Here is a 23,545-nt window from a genome sequence, read left to right as displayed (position 1 = left end):
ACAGTGAACATATCGACTAGATATGTGAGTTCCATGAGGGCAGAAATTCTTGTCGGATTCATTTAGTGTACTATCGGTGGAAGGTGATCAGTATCTACTGACTAAATGAACAAACACCTGGTGCTTGTACTCTCCAGCTACTACAATCTGGCTTTAGTCTCTTCCCACATGTGGGGAACTGTCTCTATTACCAAATCCTACCACCGGGCCCTTTCTTCCAGATGTGCTTCCCACACCCGCATTTGTTACCTCAAATTGAAAGATCTGTTTCTGTATTCCTTCCATGAGGTCCTGGATCACACGTTATTATTTTGACACTTCCAAGTCTTGATATGAGCTAAGTACCCAATAGCAGCTGACTAAACTGAACTTTTTCTAAAATTCAAAATGCATCCTGCAAACTTCTGGTTTCTTGAATCTTTATTAGAAGAAAAGCAAGACAAAATATTTAACTTGTGGACCACTACTCTCAAATTCTCAGCAATGTTAGCTCATTTGGCTGCTACAATGGCTATTTCTGGCTCATTTGAAATAGGATTCTTACTCATATATTTTTGAGTTATTTCTTCAAAATCATGCTAGTAGTTACAAATAATTCTGGTGGCTCTAAATGTCAGTCTGAAAAAAAAAGCTACTATATGTCTCTAAGAATAGACTGCCAATTTTTATAATCTGATGTCTTTATTGATCTGGCTTTGTGGGGATATTTGCTTCAAATTATAATTCTAGTAAGGTTATTAAAATACAGCGTAATTATGCTTTAAGGGAGCATGTGCACAGGCACTTTTCACTGCTGCTCTTTTAAAGTAGTCTTATAAGGCCAGATGCAGTGGCTTTATATGTGGCCTGCAATCCCAACACTTTGGGAGGCTGAGGCAGTCAGATCACCTGAGATCAGGAGTTTGAGACCAGCCTGGCCAACATGGTGAAATCCTGGCTCTACAAAAATACCAAAACAAAACAAAACAAAACAAAAAATACAGGCGTGGTGGCACACGCCTGTAGTCCCAGCTACTTGGGAAGCTAAGGCAGGAGAATTACTTGAACCCAGGAGGCGGAGGCTGCAGTGAGCAGAGATCACATCAGTGCACTCCAGCCTGAGTGAGCAACACTCTGTCAAAAAAAAAAAAAGAAAGAAAGAAAGAAAGAAAGCAATAAAGGAAGGAAGGAAAATGAAAGAAAGAAAGGAAAGGAGAAATCTTATAAAAATAAATAAATAAATACAAGCTCGCCCTTATTCAGAATACCAGTTGCTCTTATGCTTTACATAAATTATCATCTTGTTCAATTCTCACAACAACCCTTGGAGATGAAACTAAGGCACAGACAAGTTATAGAACTTACTCAATGTCACAAAACTAGGAACCTAGATAGTCTGGTTCTAGTGTCAGGCCTTTTAATCTCTGGGCTGTCATTTCTTTCTTCAGACACAAGAGTAACTAGGAACATTACAAATAACTACACTTGGCACAAATGCTTCCCAAAACTTACAATTAAACATTCCTAGCCCTACTTATAGTTAATTTCTCTATGCAAAGTCATATGGGTTCTAAGTTTGAACATTATTCACTAGACTGCAAATTTTGGATTTAAAAACTCATTCAGGAAAAGTGATGCTAGATAAGACAGAATAACCTTTTAGAATAATTCTGAATATAATAAAAACATATAAGTGACAATAAGCTGATTGTGGTTGTTCAAATGTAAACACCAAGTGGCTAGAAGCTTTCACACTTCTAGGACACACCCTGTGCAAAAACATTCTCCTTACTTTATTTCCTCCTCCACCAAATGCAAACTAAGATGAAAGTAACTAGTTTTGAAGCCATAAAGTCCTCTGTCTCAATAGCACATTTGAGACTACATTCATTGCTTTAGACTTAAAAAGAGTCCTTTACATTTTAGACCATTAAAATATCAGCCCTGTGAAATGAAAATGGCCCCAGGCTTATACAATTATTCATTACCCTTTATTTTAAATGGATTCATTTTCTCTCAAATGAATCAGAAGTTATGCATTTTTACCTACTAATGTTATCAATAGAGGGCAATAGGCCCCAAATTGCTTAGTATTCATACTGTGGTTTAATTTACCCATATAATGATTTTTTATTTTGTGTTCTTGAAAATCTGCACACACATGTATAACAACCTTAAAAGCCCCATTCAATAACTGCTTTTCTTCCCTTTGAAAACATTTGGTTTTGATTTTACAGCACTGCTACATACCATATACGTGCACTGACTACATATGGAAACTTTATGGCATTAGTGATTTCAGCACATTTCTTCCAAACACGTTTAACCTTGCTTACTATAATTCCACTTCCTTACACGCCCGATGTTTCCCACGCTAACCTTTCCTAGAGACAACTTCACATTTAAGTAATGGGATCACCATCCTGAGTATGTAACACACCACGGGGGAAAGCCCAACCATTCTGAGTAAATTTTACTCAAACAAGTATTTCTCCTCAACACCACAAAATTGCTGAGGCTAATTCTACTCCTCCTGCTATCTGTGCAAAGATACAGTATAGCTGTGGGTACCACATGGGAAACAGAGTTGCATGCGCAATATGAAATCCAGACAATGGTTGTAATATGAAGATAAAAATCCAGTAAAGTAGGAAAATTGGAGAAGTAAAGGAAATTAAAAATGGCCTATAAATCTCACAAATATATATATATTTGATGATGTTTTATATATATATACACACACACACACACATATATATATCTCCATATCCTGTGCATTATTCTCTTTGAAAAGTGGACCACATGTGCAGTAGAAGAATTTTCAAAGGAACCATTCTTTTAACTATCATGTATTCTTCTGCATATCAAATAATACTTGTCTTTCATCCACCTGCTCTAATATTGAAAATCTTTAGACACCACAATATAACTGTAAATGCGGCCCACCTCTGTAACACCTGGCTTACAGCAGGTAGTCATTTTCCAGTGAAAGACCGTTTTCCCGGAGGCCCTACTGCTGCACTAGCTGCTGAGGTTAGGGCCCACAGCTCTTTACAGGGCACTGCGGTATGCAAGTTCACATCATCTTCTCAATAGGTTAAGTCTCAAATAGGAGACAGATCTGAAGGGCTCGTTCTCCTTTTACAGAAGAAGAAACAGAAGCAGCAGAGGTAATGAAACGTGTTCGTAGGTGAACCGTGGATCTGAGTTAGCAGGCAGGCTGCCTGGCATTCTGGTCCAGGGTGTTATGGCCATGCTGGAGTTTTCACTGCTACTCAGTGGAAGCCCCTCAAACATAGTCAGAGATTTTCAGTCACCTTATTATTGGGTTTACTCTGGAAACAGATCAGAAATAACTGTTAAAACAAATAAACGAAGTATCTTATAGAGCCAACTTATGCTCAAGTGACATTAAAATAGGGGCCAATTTTAAGTGGGTCATTTATATTATAACATTCCCCCATAATAAATTTTCCTCTTAGCTTACAAAGATTTTTTTTTTTTCCTTGCTCTTTGCTGCCTTTCTCAAAACACTCTTCTTTCTTCTCTTTCCTCTGAGCAGAAAGCCATGTTTCAGATGGTGTAAGTCAGTCCCCACACCAGAGGCTTCCTTTTCGTCACCAACCACCGGATCTTTAACCCCTTACAGCCTGGCTTTTGCTCTCATGACTCTTCTGAACTGCCCAAGTCAACTAACTGTTATTGGTTTTGATCTTCCTTGACCTGAGCAGAATTTAACACTGTTAGCTACCTCTTTCTTCCTAAAAATCCTTTCCCTTTTGGTTTATTCCTTTCTGTTTCCCTTAATAGCTCTTTCTTATTCCTCTTGTCCCTTAAAGATAGACATTTCAAAATGTTATTAAGTCATAACTTTTCCAGTGGCATCAACTATCAACTTAGTGGGAAGAGTGATTGAAGTTTGAGAAAATTAAAAAAAAAAAAAGAATATATAACTCTTTTTTTCTTGTGAAGTAACAAATTCATCCAACATTTAGCATTAAACAGTAAGGATGCAAGGCATTCTGGAAATACAAAAACGGCAGACTTGGATCTTGCCCTCAGGGAATTTACAGCCTAATACAGAAAATAAGACAGGCACATGAATATCTACAAGACAGGTTAAAAAAATATATATATGTGTGTGTTTTTTGTTTTTTTCTTTCCCCCCTGAGATGGAGTCTTGCTCTGTCACCCAGGCTAGAGTGCAGTGGCATGATATTGGCTCACTGCAAGTTCCACCTCCCGGGTTCAAGCAATTCTCCCACCTCAGCCTCTGAGTAGCTGGGATTCCAGGCACCCACCACCACACCCAGCTAATTTTTGTATTTTTAGCAGAGATGGGGGTTTCACCATGTTGGCCAGGTTGGTCTCGAACTCCTGACCTCGTGATCTGCCCACCTCGGCCTCCCAAAGTGGTGGGATTATAGGCATAAGCCACTGTGCCTGTCCAAAAATATGTGTTTTTTAGAGGCGTACAGATGAAATGTTTTGTGAATTCAATAAGGGAAGCAATAAGTTCCAGCCAAGGTGGGAAAGGGGAATCAGGAAAGGCTTTGTTGGAGAAGTTATAGTTATATGCATATATACTTAAAAGAAATTATAACTTTGTTTTAATAATACCAATTTAATAACAGAGAAAGAAATGAATTTTTTCAAAGTAAAATTTTTAGTCATTTGAAAAACCCTATTTATAGAAAAGTAGAAATTCGTTTTCTTAATATGCCATATTTACTTGCATACCTCTTTCCCTTATTCTTTCTTTCTCTCTTGTTTTTTTGCAAAAATGAAAAGCGAATTGTTAAACAAAATGTGGTATATACATACAATGGAATATTATTCCAGCCTTAAAAAAAGGAGATTCTAATACATGCTACAACATGAATGAACCTGGAAGACATCATACTAAGTGAAATAAGCCAGTCACAAAAGGACAAATACTGTAGGATTCGACTCATACGAGGTACTTAGAGCAGTCAAACCCATAGAGACAGAAAGCAGAATGATGGTTGCTAGGGCCCGGGGGTAGGAGAAAATGGGGAGTTCATGTATAATGGATATAGAATTTCAGTTTTACAAGAGAAAAAAAGTTCTGGAAATGGATGGTGGTGATGGTTATACAACAATATGAATTACATAATGCCAAAGAACTGTACTCTTACAAATGGTTAAAAGACAACATATATGTTATATATACAACAAATATAAACATGTTATATATACAACACATATAACATATAAACATGTTATAACATTTAAAGTATGTCAATGTTTTAACTATCATATAAACCTGTTATATATAACATATAAACCTGTTGAATATAACACATAAACCTATGTTATATATAACATATATATGAATGTGCGTGCGCTCTCTCTCTCTCTCTCTCTCTCTATATATATATATATATATTTTTTTTTTTCCGAGACAGGGTCTGGTTCTATCACCCAGGCTTGAGTGCAGTGGTGTATTTCAGCTAAGTAAAAACTCTGCTTCCTAGGCTCAAGAGATCCTCTGACCACAGCCTTCTGAGTAGCTGGGACTACAGGTGCAAACCATCATGCTTGGCTAACTTTTTGTAATTTTTTGTAGACACAGGTGTCCCCATGTTGCCTTGGCTGGTCTTAAACTCCTGACCTCAAGTGATCCACCTGCCTCAGCCTCCCAAAGTGCTGGGATTATAGGCGTGAGCCACTGCGCCTGGCCTATTATGTATATTTTACCACAATTTAAAAAATATATTTTTTTAAAATAGAAGGATAGTTTACTAATTAATATTTATGTAGTAATTTCACTTCAAAGAGAGGATAACTCCCTTGAGGCAGGCATCAGTGTTATCAGCATCTGAGCTTCTTTGGCAACTGAATTTCAAAGATCGCTTAGAATTTCTTAAGTGTAATGACATTGTATCTGGAATTACAATGTGTAAGAACATCTGATGAGAAAATGCTTTTTTAAGGAACTCTTATCTTGTTAACATTTTCTCTGTTGAAAGATAAGCCTTAAACATTTCCACATAAAGGAATACTTCCATTGGTAACAAGATTTTTAAAAAGAAAGACAACCCCTCTGAAATAAATTGCCATGAATTCAAGTCCTGGTAGTTGGCAGAACAGTATCTCTTTCCTCACTAAGTAAGCCACTGAGAAGCCAATCCATAGAAGGAAGGAATGCAAAATAAACAAATATAAATGTTTACACACAAATATAATTTTTTTTTTGAGACAGAGTCTCACTCTGTCCCCCAGGCTGGAGTACAGTGGCACAATCTTGGCTCACTGCAACTGCCACCTCCCAGGTTCAAGTGATTCTCCTGCCTCAGCCTCCTGAGTAGCTGGAACTAAAGGCACGTGCCACCATGCTTGGCTAATTTTTGTGTTTCTGGTAGAGATGGGGTTTTGCCATGTTGGCCAGGATGGTCTCAAACTCCTGACCTCAGGTGATCCACCCACCTTGGCTTCCCAAAGTGCTGGGATTACAAGCATGAGCCACTGCACCTAGCCCTAGACACAAACAGAATTTAATACAGTTAGAAATCTACCTTAACACTAAAACCACTTTTGGAGATATGGAATTCCTCAAGCAGCCAACTCATGGGAATTTCTTTCTCTTTCATAAAAATATGAATGAGGAAAGTGAAAAGAACAGCAAAATATGGAGAAAATACTAGACTGGAAAAAGTATGCAGGTAAGTTTATTATTTAATAAGATTACCCAGATTACTTTACCTTTTTGGCAACTTGAAAGGTCTGGATGGTCTGGAAAAAAAAAAAAACAAAGGAAAAATGATCAAAAACAAAGCATCATAACATAAACAAAGGCTTTACATATGTATTGAACATTTTACTTGTTATCTCTATTACAAAGAATCCTGGAAGCATTAAAAAAAAAAAAAAAGGCAATCTATTTGAGAGATTTTAAACGATGAATGTTGGCTACTTTACATACCAGTAGAGACAGCTCAAGTGGCTACTCAGGAGGCAGAACCTTCCCAGACTCCGTATTACCGTCTCCTGATGGAATCATAGTCACACTGTATAATATTCTTCTCTGAGATCTACAGCTACCAGATTCAGTCTTCTCTCTCATAACAGGAATCCACATCCCTAAGCCTCCAATCTAAGCTGCTTCCTTACATAGCAAAGATCCTAACACTTAAAAAAATAGGATATTAGGTATTCTATTCCCTCTTCAAGATACCAGTTGCTTCTCCATTTTTCAATTTCTTAATATCTAACTTCGCAATCCACTTCAACAGATATGGGCTTGTGTTTCCAATCAGCTCTTTCCCATACTCTGTTTTATTATTCCCACTTATCCTTTATACCTTGCCTCTCAGATATAGGATGAGCTTGCTAAAGAAACTCCAAATTCAGTCTCAACCTCCAAACTCTGTATTCCTATCAGATTATTTTTTTCCTATTTACTGGAAAGCATTTAATAATTTGTTGAACAAACAAAAGTACACTGGTTATCACATCATGGTCTAAAGACACATGGGAGTTCCTGAGACCCTTTCACGGGGTTTGTGAGACCTCCCTTTTCCAACTATAGATCTGTGTAAAGTCAGATTTTCTTCATATACTTCATATATTTCAACCAAATGGCATATTGCCATAGATTACAGAACAAATATGAGAATCCTGCTATCTTCTAGTAAGCCACGTGTCAAAAAGATTTGCAAAAATGTAAAACAATGATACTTACTTTGCTAAACTTCTTTGTTTTGAAAAATGTAATTATTATTCACAAAAAGTGTTATTTATGTTAACATGTAATGGGCTTATTAATTTTAATGAGTTTCATAATTTAATATTTGTCAGTTCCAATTCCGATATGGTACATACAGCTATAAGACATAAACAAAAGCTCTTTGAAGATTCTCAACAATTTTTGAAACTGAAAGGGGTTGTGTGACCCAAAGTTTAAGAACCACTACACTAATTTATTGAGGATATATAAATATTTGCTGACTGAATAATTGAATTGCCTAGCCACATACTCTTTCTGAAAATGAAATCTTTCACCAGACTGTACCATACTTGGAGGGAACAAAACAAAATGTAAAAACCTGTCCTCCAAACTTTCTATTTTAAGCTATTACTCTTCCAGTAGTTGGAACCCTACCTTGGAATTTCTTGAAGATCTAAAGTTCTCTTTCCTATTTTCTCTCTCTGTTTACGTTTCTCACTCAGATACATGTATGCACTCTTACAAAGAAACATTTATCTAATTCCTAGTATATCCATGAACAAGACAAACAGGGTTCCCAACTACACAGAGCTAACATTCTAGAACGCACTTTGTATTAAACTGTTGAACAAAAGAGGCATGTGTTCTAAATTTCAAGCTTCATTTACATGCCCTCATTATGGATTCTACGCCCATTAAAATATTAAAACCAAGGAGATGGAACAATCTCAGAAGTTGCAAGCACTGAAAATAATTTTAGGGAATATATATTCCAATTCCACTGTAGCCTCATTTTCAGAGATGGGCCTCAGTTTGCCTTTGGTCTCTCAGCGTCTGAATAATGGAGCTGTAGTGAGAACTCAAGTCTCTTGATGCCTAATTTGCTGTTCTCTGTACTGTGAGTATTTGTCTGTAAAACCAAGCAAGAAAAGCCCATAGGGAAAAGAGAAAGTATTAATCTCTTATACAGAAAATAATTGTCTTTTCTTTTGGCAGATGTGGAACTTAAAGTCTGAGTTTCCACTAAGAACAGCATAAGATAACTCGTCTTTTTGTTTTGTTTTGTTTTGTTTTTGAGACACAGTCTTGCTCTGTCGCCCAGGCTGGAGTGCAGTGGCACAATCTCTGCGGGTTCCAGTCTTCTCTGCGGGTTCCAATCTCCCCTCGGGTTCCAGTGATCCTGCTGCCTCAGTCACCTAGGTAGTTGAGACTACAGGCGCATGCCACCATGCCCGGCTAATTTTTGCATTTTTAGTAGAGCTGGTGTTTCACCATGTTGGCCAGGCTGGCCTCGAACTCCTGGCCTCAGGTGATCCACCTGCCTGGGCCTCCCAAAGTCCTGGGATTGCAGGCCTGAGCCACTATGCCTGGCCGAGAACTTGTTACTTTAAGAAAAAAGATGAGACTGAATATTTACAGCATTATAAAGGACACCAAAAATGGATTCTTTTTATATATATACAGTAAAGATAATTCATTTTTAAAAATCTAAAAAGATACATTAGATACATAAAAAGGAACCATATCTTATTTGCATTCATATCTCCATAACTAGTATAATGTATGGACCTTAGTGGATGTCAGATCAGTGTGTGTTGGATTAATGAATGGGGATATTTCATTACTTTTCTCATACTCAACAGCTTTGAAATCAGTAGACAACGAATTAAAAAAGCAAGAAGCTAGGGACATAAATATTAACAGAGGTAAATTTTATTTTGTTTCTTTTTTTCTCTTAAACACACACACATGCACACTTTGTTACATCAGCCCATTCCTATCTGTCAATCCTAAACTCTTTCAACATTTTACTAAACTTTGTAAGTTTCTCTTTGTGCCTCTGTATCCTATAGTATAGGCTCTCTGTTCAATGCTGCAGGAACCATTAGTTTGTTGGTTAATCAGAAAGGTTAATTAAAGAGAAACATTTTTTGAAGTTCTACATACATTCCTTAAATATCGAATAGTAACTTAAACATAAATGTCAATCTGTTCTTACATAAACCATAGAACTGCTACATTGTCTATGACTGAGTTTTTGAGGACTTCGGATACTTGTGAGTATCCTGGGTATACTGACTACAATATACATCTAAATTTTGATGATTTTTTCCCAAATCTTTTGCAATTTTTTCTCCCGTGCCTAATTCAACAGTATACATTTTTTGTAGCAATTAACCTTTTTTTCCTAAGGCTACAATTTTCTTTTCATGAAAACAACTTTTTCTTTTAGCATCTATATATAAGTGAACTAAAAAATTTAATCAGATGACATAATTACCAAAACAAGCCAACTGGCATGCATGGGTTTGGTAAGCACACTTGTCAAATGCCGGGAGCAGAAGTGTGTGGCTGTAGGAGAGCAGCCTCCTGACCTGCAGCACTCAGCTGGCCAGGGCCATCCAAGTGTGCAGAGAGGAACGGAGCGCAGGGCCACTCCAGTGAGCTGGTGAGGGCTCAGCAGCTTTACACAGACTGGGCTTTCAGTGAACACGTTCACATCTGAAGAAGCCACGAAGCACGCTTAGTTTTCTGGTGAATCTACAAAAGACCAAAAACCCCCAAAACCTGTATTTTCAAATACAATTACATATTGATTTTTCAATATGAGTTTTATAGGGATATAATTCATATACCATATAATTCACCCAATTAAAGTGTACAATTCCATGGTTTTTAGTACTTTCATGAGTTATGCGACCATCACTATAACTATATGTTGATTTTATTTAAAAAATTTTTAATTCAAATTCTTTTCTTTTGAGACAAGGTCTTGCTCTATCACCCAGGCTGGAGTGCAGTGGGCCAGCTCACTACAGTCTCCATTTCCTGGGCTCAAGTAATCCTCCTACCTCAACCTCCTGAGTAGTTGGGACCACAGCTGTGCGCCACCACACCCAGTTAATTTTTTAGATTTTTTATTTGTAGATGTGGGGTCTCTCTATGCTGCCTAGGCTGGTCTTAAACTCCTGGGCTCAAGTGACCCTCTCGCCCAGGCTCCCAAAATGCTGGGATTACAGGCATGAGCCACTGTGCCTGGCTTATACATTGATTTTAAAATAATATGCTGACTGGGCATGGTGGCTCACGCCTGTAATCCCAGCACTTTGGGAGGCCAGGGCGGGCAGATCACCTGAGATTGGGAGTTCAAGATCAGCCTGACCAACATGGAGAAACCCTGTCTCTACTAAAAATACAAAATTAGCCAGGCATGGTGGTACACACATGTAATCCCAACTACTCGGGAGGCTGAGGCAGGAGAATCAGTCGAACCTGGGAGGTGGAGGTTGCGGTGAGCTGAGATCGCACCATTGCACTCCAGCCTGGGCAACAAGAGCGAAACTCTGTCTCAAAAAATAAATAAATAAATAAAAAGAATATGCTATCTGAACATCAGTGATGAAACTATTAATGAGCTATGAAAGCAAATGTATTTTTCCAGAGAGTAAGGCCCTGGACAAGGAAGCAAATCACTTGTCTACAAAAATCTTAATTTTTCACTCCCCGTGTTTCACTTATGCATCCTTAAAAGTACATCTTGAATTTCCAAGAGAAATTACGAGATTTTGCTATCTTTAGAACTAAAATTATCCTCACAGCCATAAGTCTGGAACATGTACTGAGCAAAGAAATGGTATTTTGCTATAGACATTTGGGTTGTAACAAATGTAAACCCTCTCTTTGCCACTAACTTTTTCTTTTAACTAAATAGAAATTCATGTATCTATGATTAATTTATTCCCTAGAGAGAAACAACTAAAGATCATCATAGTCTTTCTGCTTGAGTAAAGATTTCACTTTATGTTAAATTTGAGACAGTAAGTAGAGATTGTCAACATCAGTTGGAAAAGAAAAATTGAGGTTACCACCAAGAAACCTGGGAAAACATTAGGTCTCTCTGAAGTTTCTATACTAATGGACAGGACAAACAGATGATGGAAACACCGAAACCACACTACAGGTAAAACATGAAACCTGTTTGATTTACAGTGTTGCCTTCTTTAATTCTGCTTTCGCAGTCTCTTACCAGAAACACCTGTGAAAGGAGGCTAGCAAGGGAGTCTACCACATACTTTCATAGATCAAAAGCAGTCTTCCTCCATTTGTAAAGTCCTTTGGATTTGCTATTTTTAATATCTACCTAATAAAACCTGCGGATGACTTTCACCCTAACTTCAGTCTTGTGTTGATAAATAACTAGTAAAAACAAACAAATCTAACCTCGGAGAGAGAAACTATCTTTTTCCAACATTCACCTTTTAATAAAAACAAACCCAAATAAGCAACAATAATCTTCAGTGGGAACATTTTCCTCTTCTTTGATTAGGTTTTTAGCCTTTTTTTTTTCTGAAGGGAATAGGCCCAAGGAAAGATGACATTTGCGTGTCCCACCACACACTCCCACAGGCTGTGGTGTAGGTAAGCTTCGGTCCCCAGAGAGTCCATCAGCTGCAGTGTCATTCTTTCTCTCCCACTCAAGAAAGCATTTCTGTATGCAAGTGAGTGACAGTGACATTATTTTAGGGCTAAGCTCACATCTGTTTTTTAAAAAGCAAAGCATGTACAAACTGGGGTACTCATAATTAGTAATAAATTGCCCTTGGCACTTCACACTTGAGAACTGTAACAGCAGTTGAGAACCTTGGCTATAGTACTCTGATGACCAGTGAACTGCGGTATGTGTACATATATCGGTCAAGAGGACAACTAATGAGACTATAAAGTTCTCAGAAGGAGGGAGAGTGGGAGGTACCAAGCAGAGTAATCAAGATAATAGGGGTAGATATAGAGGCAACGGAAATTTTTTAAAAAGGTAATAGAAAAAAAGGAGTGTGAAAGGGGTAAAGTTAAGAAACAGAAAAAAAGTGGAAAAGCTCCTATAATCGTCTATCTCTTTGTTTTGCTCAACTTTTCCTTCTTTTAATAATTTTTGGAAAGAGAAGGGGAGCTTGTAGAGTAAAGGAAATGAGAATACTGAAATACAAAAACTTTCCCATCAGTCTAGAGAATTCTTTCTAGACATAACTGCAGAATTAATACCACAACTTACAAAGGGACAGTCTCAGGCGGGTGCGGTAGCTCATGCCTGCAAATGTCAGTACTTTGGGAGGCCAGGAGGAGGACTGCTTGAGGAGTTCAAGACCAGCCTAGGCCTGATAGTGAGACCCTATCTCTATAAAAAATAATAAAAAAAAAAATTAGCTGGTGTGGTGGCATGCACCTGTAGTCCCAGCTACTCAGGAGGCTGAGGAGGGAGGATTGCTTGAGCCCAGGAGGTCAGTGCTGCTGCGAGGCAAGATTGCACCATGAAGAAAACATACTTTCAGCTTTATGGTAGTAACAAAATTTTTAAGCAAAAAGTGCTGTAAGTAGCACAGTTTAACCTCAAAAGTCACATTGGATTGTGCTATATTCTCTTTCTGTGAGAGGCTATTCTGCAAGTAGTAACTTCAGTTCAGCACTGGTAGGTTAGGAAGAAAGTATTTGAAAATAAAAAAAATCCACACTTCAATGCGTATTCTTTAAAAGATTCCCAACAAAAACAAAGCCATTCTTCATATTAAGTATTTCCATGAAACATCACTGGCACACTTGTGTTCTATCATGAAGATGAAACAGATACCCTGCAGACAAGCTAAGCTTGGCTTCTAACCCATTTTTCATGCACCAGAGCTAAATGTTTATGGTCTGTGTCAAGTGATTTTAAGGATAACAAAAACCACAACTACTTGTGTGATGCATTTCCTAAATGCTTACGAGATGCTGACTCAAAAGTGTTGGTCATCTTGATGTCTAGAATTGTTAAAACTGAACAAAGTGCCAGCTTCTATATAAAAACTAGGAGGCATGTGACAAAGGTTGGGAATGGCGAGACTAACATTTAAAGAGCGCCTTATAAATACTATGCACTTTATAAATATTAAAAAAAGAAATGTAGTATATATTGAATAACCATTTTGAGTATCAGAAAAATACTTTTTTCTCTTTAAGAGAACAGTGAACTTAGAAATCAAAAGATGTGAAGTTAAAGTCTGGACCCTGAAACTTATTAGTTGAATGATCTTGATGATCTTGAACAATTCCTTTAATTACTCAGGATTTGTGAGAATGAGATAATACTTTAAAATAAGCTGGTGTGTGTAACAGTTTTCTACAAACTGTTGAGAATTATCCAAGAGAAAACAGGTACTACTACCACACTATTATTTTTTCATCCAAAAATGGCATTCAAACATCAGTTAGGAGTAATGCAAAGGACTCATTTAGAGTAAAGCATAAGGTCCCTTTATTCGTCAGCACTGTACACTTTTATGATTTACTTAACAAGATCAACTGATTCTTGCTACTAGCTGAATGTAACATAAAAATCGATGTCACACCCATAAGCCTAATTAGAATAAGAGACTGTCAGAACTGTAAGAAACCTAAAAGTCATCCCACTTAATACCTTTATGAAACAAAGGAGTAAAGGGTCTATGGCAGAGCCAGGTCTAGAATCCAAACATCTTGACTTGAACCTGTGCTTTATTGGCCACACACTGAAAAGGAAAACCTGCACACTGATGCAGGCTATGAGGTATTGCTTGTAAACTAAAAATGAAAAGGAACACAGAAATGGGAAGAGCTTCCTAACCAAAAGCAAATGGCACTTGTGCACAAGAGGGCATATGCAACGATGTCCACTGAAGTGTGGCTTACAATAAGGAAAATAAGTGAGAGCAACCTTAATGTTCACTTATTAAGAAGAAGATTCTTAAATAACCTTAATGTTCACTTATTAATAAGAAGATTCTTAAATAAATGGTGGCACATCCATGTAATGGTGCACTACACAATGTGAATACACATTCATACACGAACATATACATACACATATACTGATATGGAAAGAATTTTAAAACAAAATAATAAGTTTCAAAACAACTCACACTGTATTCATATGAAAAAAGAAAACTAAATACAAAATTCGTAAATGTATTTTAGAAGCTCAGAAGGGAACTTGGCAAATCAATAGGCCTGTTTACCAGAGAGGAAAGAAAAGGATTAGGAAAAGAATCAAGAATGACTTTCATTTTGTATTTTTGAATTCCTCATGAGCATATGTTCATAAATTAGTCGTATAATTAAAAAGTGAACTGAATTTTTGTAAAGGGTAACTGCTTATATATTCATTTATGTACATGTGATAGAAACATTTTATTTGAAAATTTCTCACTTCTACATAATTTGAGGAGAATGGGGTATCCTGGCTAACTCTAATTTAGATGAAAAGAAGTAACATAGATTATACATTTCCCAAAACTTAAAATACATTTAATACAATCTATAGTTAATTCACTGCCAGTTTAAGTGACACCAAGTAATTTGATGACCACTGGAATCACCTGGGTAGCTAACTAAAACTAGAGATTGCCAACCCCCTCCCCAGGGATCTGGTTCAGTAGGTCTTGAAATAGAGACTACACAGTCAGAGCTTGAACCACTGTCTTGGACAATCTGCCAGGAAAATATGACCTCCAGACAAGAAACAATTAGAGAATAATACAAGAAAGTAATTACAACATATAGGTATAGTACAGACATTAAGTGAATGGGAAATAGGAAGATAATATTGGACCAGAGTAGTCCAAAGAATAGCCCCTGAAACTTGACCTAAGAAACAGAATTTGAATTAAGGTTTGACAGAAGTAGGTTTCAGATAGAGAAACAGAAAGCAGAGGGAAAGGAAACAAACCTTGTGTCAACAACACCTATAAGCAAAGTCAGTGAGGATTTACTGTGAAGGAACAGTGAGGATGACAACTTACTGGATTGGGGGTTGTTTGAGGGGAAGCAAGAGACTGAAGTAGATAACAGAAATAGGAAGCGGCTAAAGTTTCTTGAGTAACAACTGATAGGATAAAACCACTATTTTCGGAGGACTGATTTGGTAGTGATGTGCGGGATGAATTAGCCAGAGGAAACGCTAATGGGAAGGAGAAGCAGGTTAGGAGCTACTGCAGCGATCTAGGATAAATAGAGAGAAAAAAAGGAAAATAATCTTTTAATAATTCAGAAAGCCTCTGACAATCTTATCAATATGTGAATCAAAATTATAAGCATCTATTGTCATAAATATATATGGTATTACAAGAAAATAATTCTGGTGACATTTTGGATAAACCAAAGTTTATGTATCCTATGCAATGTTATAACAACATATTTCTATATTCACTATTATTTAATATTTTATATAATTATGTAAGTACAATTAGAAGTGCCTCAAACTATAATTGAAAATAATATCAGTGCCTACTGAAGTGAAGTTAATGATAATTTGAGTTACAACACAAATAAGTTGTTCAAAAGATTAGTCTACAGATTGAGGGTATGGTTGTATAAGCATATTTTGGGACTTACATTAAGCCTAATTCAAATATATTTTATTACCTTCATTAAGATAAGGTACACACACATTTCTCACTTTCAAAATTTTATGGATCTTACATAAAATACTAAAACCTTTCTGCATTTTCACTATAAACTATACAAATTGCATAAAGAGCTTGTGTGTTAATTATAACTCAGTGAAGGTATGTTTCCATTTCTTAAAGTAAGTTCAAATTATGTATTTTATATCTAAGATTCCATCTCAAATTTGCTCATTTATTAACAGGACAAGGCCTTTATCAATGAGACCATACATCAAAAGTATAAATACAATCATAATTCATAAATGTGTGAATTCTCTTTTCCTCCAACATTTGCTTAGTTTCAATTTTTAGTTTGTCTACACTGTGTTCAATGTAAGAACTGTTACTTGAGCTCAAAATTACAGAAACATTATTAATCTTTCTTAAGTTCATTTCCCACATATCTTGGATCATTTTGTCCCTACAAAATTACTCAGTATTGTACAAGGTTGAGTTTCGAAGTGTAAAAGTCACACCTGCTATCAAAAAAACCCAAAAAACAAAAAACAAAAACATGGGGGATGGGGGTTAAAAAATAATAAAAAATCCACTGTATCAAAATGAATTCCAACGGTGTAACCAATACCTTGCAGCTGTTGTGATATCTTCATTTTACAGGCTGGGAGGAGAGACATTTCCCTCAAACTTGTATAGAAATTCTTTAGTTATGCTTCTAAGGACAAAAATATATGGTGAAATTGATTTTTCTTCCTGATCTAAACGTTCTCATGCTTAATCTCTAACTTAAAATTTTTGTAACTCAAATCATTGTCAAAAGCTTTAATAAGGGTCAAAGCAAAACTCTAACAATCATCGTTAATAAAAATAATATTGATTTAGAAAAAGGTTTTCTTCTCAAAATCTGAGATTAGAAAAGAAAAAAAAATCAACTAAACTTAAAATAATTAAACTGAGGAAACAATGAGACTTTTCTGAAGAAAAATAGGGAAAGCATTTTCTGAAGAAAATGCTGGGGCTGCATGATCTCAAACTGTAGTAATGTCCTTGTTACACTTTGGCACTAGGGCAACCAGGGAAAACTTTAAATTCATTGTATTCAATTTGTCACGGCATAGATTCTGTTTGCAACTCCAGAATCTATTATATATGCCAGTGACACCCAAATACTATGTGACAACTTTTAGAAACGAATTCTAAAGTATAATGTACTTTTTAATAGATGGCAATGAGAAATCAGAGGACCAGTTTCAAACTGGGTGTTAATCTTGGGTTTTAACCTCTTTGGCTTCAATTTCATCTGTAGAATAAGGAGAGTTGGATTAAATTATTTCTAAGGTCCTTTCCTGCTGTGAGATTCTATTGTATTTTCCTGTGGAATTTTAGATAATTCAAATCACCACATATTTTAGTCTCCTAAAGTATTTCAACACTCTGGCATGGCTAAAGCTGGTGAGCCAGGTTCCTGTAATCAAAATTTGACGGTAAAATATTTCACGTGAATAGGCAATAAAAATGATCCCTCCATAAGATAGGCAAGAACTAGTATTTTAAAATGCTTTGAAAAATAATGCTGGCTCTTTATGTGAACGGCTAGAGACAGACTTTTTAAATGACTAGATAAATGGCTTAATAATAAAAAGTGTTCAAAAATGCTTGTTAGGAAGACAGGGCAGAATTCCCCATCTGTCTGCTTTAGGTGAAGGTGGAGATTGATGAGCGGGTGACACCAGTAACACATCCGTGTTGGTGCACGCCACACTGTAGGAATCAATGCCAGGTTACTAAAGACGGTCATTTGAGATTGCTCAGGAATCATCCAGTTTACCAACTGAGTGAGTTTTATCAGAAGAGCAAATATGAAAGAGTACTCAAATTAAAAGGGGTGTTTAAAAATTTCCCAAAGTACTTTTCCTGAGTTTCTCATTTACTATCTCAGAAAGGCAATATACACCCCTCTTTTTTCATTCTAAAAATTTTCCTTTAGTAGACTTTTTCACTTAATGTTTTGTCTATTCTAGAATGTAAACTTTAATTTTTAAAGGAAAAGGAAAGCTTTAATGAGGAATATATTTTCTGTTTTAATGTTGGTTTTGTTTTCTGATTATAAAACTAACACATTCATTTTCTTGAAACCTAAGAAAATGCAGAAAATTTCACAATCACCCATATTCTCACTACACAGATAAAACATTGTAACTCTTTTTGATGTATTTTCTCTGAATATTTTTTCCTTTTTGCCTAAATATAGAAATTAAATATAAACAAAATTAGGATCATACTAGATGCATAAAGTATTATCACTTTGGATTAGCATTTTCCATGTAATTAAAATCTTCTGAAAACATGAATTTTAGTAGCCATATATTCCATTATATTTGCCATTACTTATATATCACACGATTGTAACCATACTACTATGTTATGTTAGATCTCAACTTGTTTCTCATTTATTTATAAGAATCTTGAATTAAAGCTAGGAAACATAACATCCCCAATTATGTCAAACAGTTTTCCTTTTTTGTGGTATTTTTTAAGATGGTTTTCGGATAGGCATTAAATTTTTTTTTCAAAACTTGTAATTTTTCTTTGTAGTTTTTTTTTTTTTTTTTTTGGAAACCGAGTTTCACTCTTTTTGCCCAGGCTGGAGTGCAATGGCATGATCTCGGATCACTGCAACCTCCACCTCCCAGATTCAAGTGATTCTTCTGTCTCAGCCTCCTGAGTAGCTGGGATTACAGGCACGCACCACCACGCCTGGCTAATTTTGTATTTTTACTAGAGATGGGGTTTCACTGTGTTGGCCAGGCTGGTCTCGAATGCCCGACCTCAGTTGATCCGCCTACCTCAGCCTCCCAAAGTGCTGGGATTATAGGCCTGAGCCACCGTGCCCAGCAATTTCTTAGTAATTTCTATGACTGTTTTCACAATTAAAGAGTCATCCTTGATCCAGATGTTAGTTTTTCTCAATTCCACTTACTTAATAATCTAGGTCAGCTCTATTACTTTCTGATGCTTCAATTATCATCTTTGGTAAAACTCTTTTTTTTTTTTTTGAGATGGAGTTTCGCTCTTGTTGCCCAGGCTGGAGTGCAATGGTACATTCTCGGCTCACTGCACTCTCTGCCTCCCGGGTTCAAGCGATTCTCTTGTCTCAGCCTCCCAAGTAGCTGGGATTACAGGCATGCACCACCATGCCTGGCTAATTCTGTATTTTTAGTAGAGACAGGGTATCATTATGTTGGCCAGGCTGGTCTCGAACTCCTGACCTTAGGTGATCCACCTGCCTCTGGCTCCCAAAGTGCTAGGATTACATGCATGAGCCACCACGCCCAGCCAAAACTGTTTTAAGGGGAAAAAATAATCTAAAAATTAATTTTCACAAAATGTACAGCACCCAATGTTGTGAGAATAGTAGCCAATCATGGCACACTTGTGCAGTTATGGGATTGAATTTCCAGAGTCTGGCTGAACTGTCCAAATTGGCTGAACTGTCCAATGGGCTATAGTTTCATGCAATCTAGTAACAGTTGTTCACTGAGGTTTAATTAACAGTGGGGATGAACGTAGATTCTGAGTCGAATGGGTCCTTCTAGAACTACAATAGTGGTAACAGAAATCTCTCAGTTAATTGGTGCCCATTTTGTTAGCCAGGTTTTGGGAAACTGGGCTATGAGAATAGTGGGAAAATGGGGATCTATTTTCTGTTTCCTCATTTCCTGAAGGGGAGTTGCATATGGTTTCTTGGCTTGTAAGAAGAAAGGAATTTTAGTCTGACCTCATTTGAGAATGGGAACTAAGTGGAAGTCAGGAGCCCACTGAGTTATCAAGGGGTTTGACTTTATGGAAGTTTTATATGTCCTGTGCAGTCTATTTCATTTTTCCTGGAGTATCCATTGATGTGTCTACCAGTTCCTTTCGCAGAATCACATTGTTTTATTTTGGCTTCAACATGGGCAAGTCCCAGGGCAGAATACATTTAAAAAATCCTAATTCCCTTTTTGAGAATGGGTTTACAGTGTTATTCTTGCATCTGTAGCTTGAAAACAATTCTAGTCAGTGAAAGACTGGAGGATTAAATGGGCCCCAAACCAAATATAAGAACTATAATTCTCTACGGTATGCACATACTAAATTATAGTCTAGAACAAAGATCCTGAAGGGGCTTTCAGTTCATTCAGAGCAACTTCATAACACGACAAATGCATGAACACCAAGACTCCCATATGCTTTCCTTGTGCATACAGATCTTTCTTACAAAGCAAACTCACATTCAATGCCAAGTCAACTGAGCTTACTCAGTTTTCCCAGAACCTGACTTACATCATAGGTTGAAGTATTTTGGAGGAAAAAGGCTTAATATATATAGAATCCAAGGGCTCTCTGTTGTCATAAATGTTCAAATCACCCTTTCTATTCCTTCTTCTGGACTTAAATCTGGCTCTTTCGTATGGAAAACTTAAATCTTTCTATAATCTTGGCTTGCTTCTAGATACCATCTTTGACAGAGAGATAGAAAAGATGTGTTACTACCTTTCCTAAGAAGGGTTGCCTAAGGACAGCCCTTTATTTTCTCAGCATTATTAAATCATTCCTTTTGTCATCTCTTCTCCACCCTAAAATGGAACACTAAGAAATAAAAGATACAATTTCTACTCTTAAGTACCAAACTAGGAAGATGAGAGGCTAACAGAGATGCAAATAAGAAAGCAAATAAGGGAAGACAGGTGCAAGAATGTGATCACATCACAAAGTCCTCCACTTCTCGGATTCTGAAATCAAAATGCTGCTTAATGTTGCCATCTTCAAATCAAGGGGGAATATTTCTACATATATATCTATTCCCCCTTGATTTGAAGATGGTGACATTTTGAAGATGGCGAGGTGGCAACTCAGAGTGGAATTGGGTTTATTAAGAAACTCTAGTAGAGCAGACCTGAAGGGAAATCATCTCCCTCTTCCTCCAACTGCATAGATCCTCCCTCCCACTCCATACCAGGAATACGAAAATTAATAGAGTATTGTCCCTGCTGTCCAGGTATACACAGACTAGTCAAGAGGGAGAAGGAAATTTTAAGACTGGTGGTGGGGAGAGTTCTTAAATCCCTCATGTCATTCTTTTAAACCATTCTGATTTCACTCAAGTCTTCAGTGAAAGGCACTAAGTTAAAGTGTAGAGTTTGGTGCATTTTTACCTGTGTACACATCTATGTAACCACTACCCAGATCACGAGATACAACTTTCCCCAGCACCCCAAAGGCTCACTTGTGCCTCTTCCCAATCGATAATCATACCCTGTCCCCAGAGGCAATCAACATTCGGGCTTCTATCACCACAGATTAGTTTTGCCTAAAGGATCACCATTTAAAGACAGCCAAAAATAAAAGTTTAAGCAAAACCTCACATAATTAAAATTCAGGTTAATTCAAGTTTATGAAAATACATAAAAATGAAGTCCTAGTAATGTTTTAGTCTTAGTAATGACTCCAAATGAGATTTAATTGATTTTTTTCTCTTGACGTTTTAGAAATACCTTTTCCAATGACTTATAAGGTACAGATCCTATATAACCTATAGAAGGCTTCTGACGAGCAACAAAACTTCAATGATCTACAACAAAACTACTACTGGTACTGTTATTTGTCATTACATTATTTTTACTAGATTATTACTTTTTAAATCCATACTATTCTGCCTCCCTACATTTTAGTTTCTTTCCAAGTTTGAGTTCTCGCCTGAATCTACAATATCTAGTTACAATAAGTGCATATACTTATTGTAATAAACAAAGAAATGCTTCAGTGTAAAAATTACAAAGTATAATCTTTAACTCTGATACTTTGGTTTGACAGAATATATCTATCTATCCATCCATCCATCCATCCATCCATCCATCCATCCATCCATCCATCCATCCATTTATTTAGAGACAGGATCTTGCTCTGTTCTCCAGGAGTGCAGTGGCCCAATCATGGCTCACTGCAGCCTTGACCTCTTGGGCTCAAGTGATCCTCCCTCCTCAGTCTCCCAAGTAGCTGGCACCACAGGCATGTACTACCATGCCCAGCTAATTTTTTTTTTTTAAGAGACGGGTCTCACTATGTTGTCCTGGCTGGACAGAATATTTAAATAAAGCTGTCCTGCAGGCTAATGTGAATATAAAACTAACCATAACAGTGATAAATATAGATAGGAAATAAAGATATGAAATTTTAAAAACTTGATGGGGGTAAGAAAAATGCTGAGTGAGACATTATGGAAATGACAGTCACGTGAAAGGGTGGAAGAGGAGGCTCTGTGAATTGTGAAAGAGGGCAGAAATGGTCACAGTGCACAAAATAAAAAGAAAGAAAAGCATAAGATCATGGAATGCAAAAAAAGAAAACTTTAAAAAGAGGTGGTAAACAGAGATTGCATGCTATAGAACTAAACAGGAGAAGAAATCAAATGAGTTTGTCAAAGGAGTCACTGACCTGGCATTGCCAGGAAAGTAATGGTGACAGAAGTTAGACTCCAAGGCACTAGAAAGAAAAAAGACCATATGAAGTCAAGGTATTAAGTATAATAATACATTTAAAATAACAACAGTCGACATTTACAGACTTTACTATGTGCCAAACACTGCCCTACGCACTTGACATATATTACAATATTCTAAAATTCTTAAAATAATCCTATAAGGCAGGCATAGATTTTATAGATAGAGAACTAAGGCACAGAGAGGTTAAAGAAGTCACCCAAAGCCACATAGATAAAGAGGCAGGATTCAAACCCAGGCAGCCTACTCTGGAGCCTACATTCTTAACCACTAGGCTATACTGCAGCAAAAAATTTCTATTGTTTTCATAAAGTAGAAGGTGCTGCTGCCCATGTATGGGTGCTGAGAGAGTAAACTATGATTTGAGTTAACAAGGGATAGAAGAATACTTGAAACAAACAAACAAACAAACAAAAACTGAAGGAAGTGTGCTTGGGAGTTAGCCATTAGAACTAACTTGTGACAGAAGCATGAAACCAGAATGGGTAAAGTCTGCACTGTTTCCATTTTCTTCCAGCAAGCAGCGTTTGTTAGCCTGGGAGCTGGAGCAAAGGCATCAAAATTCCTGAAGATGACAACACAGAGCTTTAACATTTAAACTAGAAAATTCAGTTCAGATAATTTCTCCAATTACTACTAGCATTTCCAAAAACCCACTGAAAAACCCACTGCGTATCCTGCACCAGGTAAGGTGTTAAAGTACAACATGATAGAAACAGGCTAAAGAAATTAGGTGGAATTCTTCTTCAGGGTCTGTGCAAGGTAGCATTGTGAATATGCTGTTTCTATGACCTAAAAATGACCAGGGCAGCCTACGACACATCACCTATACCCTCATGATTATTTGTGTGATTTCAGTTCTACGATCTCAAGACTGAACCTGTACAGCACCTACTACATAGTAAGCACTTAACTGTTTCTTAAGC

The 23,545-nt window shown here is 36.8% G+C and overlaps 1 protein-coding gene across 16 annotated transcripts in view; it reads right to left on the bottom strand.

The window, feature by feature from the left end:
• Positions 1 to 23,545, bottom strand: part of LOC105478099 (dispatched RND transporter family member 1) — a 212,086-nt gene that overhangs the window by 18,783 nt on the left and 169,758 nt on the right. For 14 of the 16 annotated variants that reach the window (XM_071081029.1, XM_071081053.1, XM_071081037.1 and 11 more), the window contains one exon: positions 6,706 to 6,735. In XM_071081029.1, the coding sequence (XP_070937130.1) occupies positions 6,706 to 6,735 (30 nt within the window). Of the gene's footprint in view, positions 1 to 6,705; positions 6,736 to 9,950; positions 10,211 to 23,545 lie in introns of all 16 variants that reach the window. The other 2 variants (XM_071081066.1, XM_011735101.2) reach the window with 1 other exon arrangement.

This window comes from Macaca nemestrina, chromosome 1 (genome assembly GCF_043159975.1).
Source record: "Macaca nemestrina isolate mMacNem1 chromosome 1, mMacNem.hap1, whole genome shotgun sequence".
Taxonomy (NCBI): Eukaryota; Metazoa; Chordata; class Mammalia; order Primates; family Cercopithecidae; genus Macaca; species Macaca nemestrina.
Note: the sequence above shows the minus strand (reverse complement) of the source record. Positions and strands in the feature narration are given on the sequence as shown.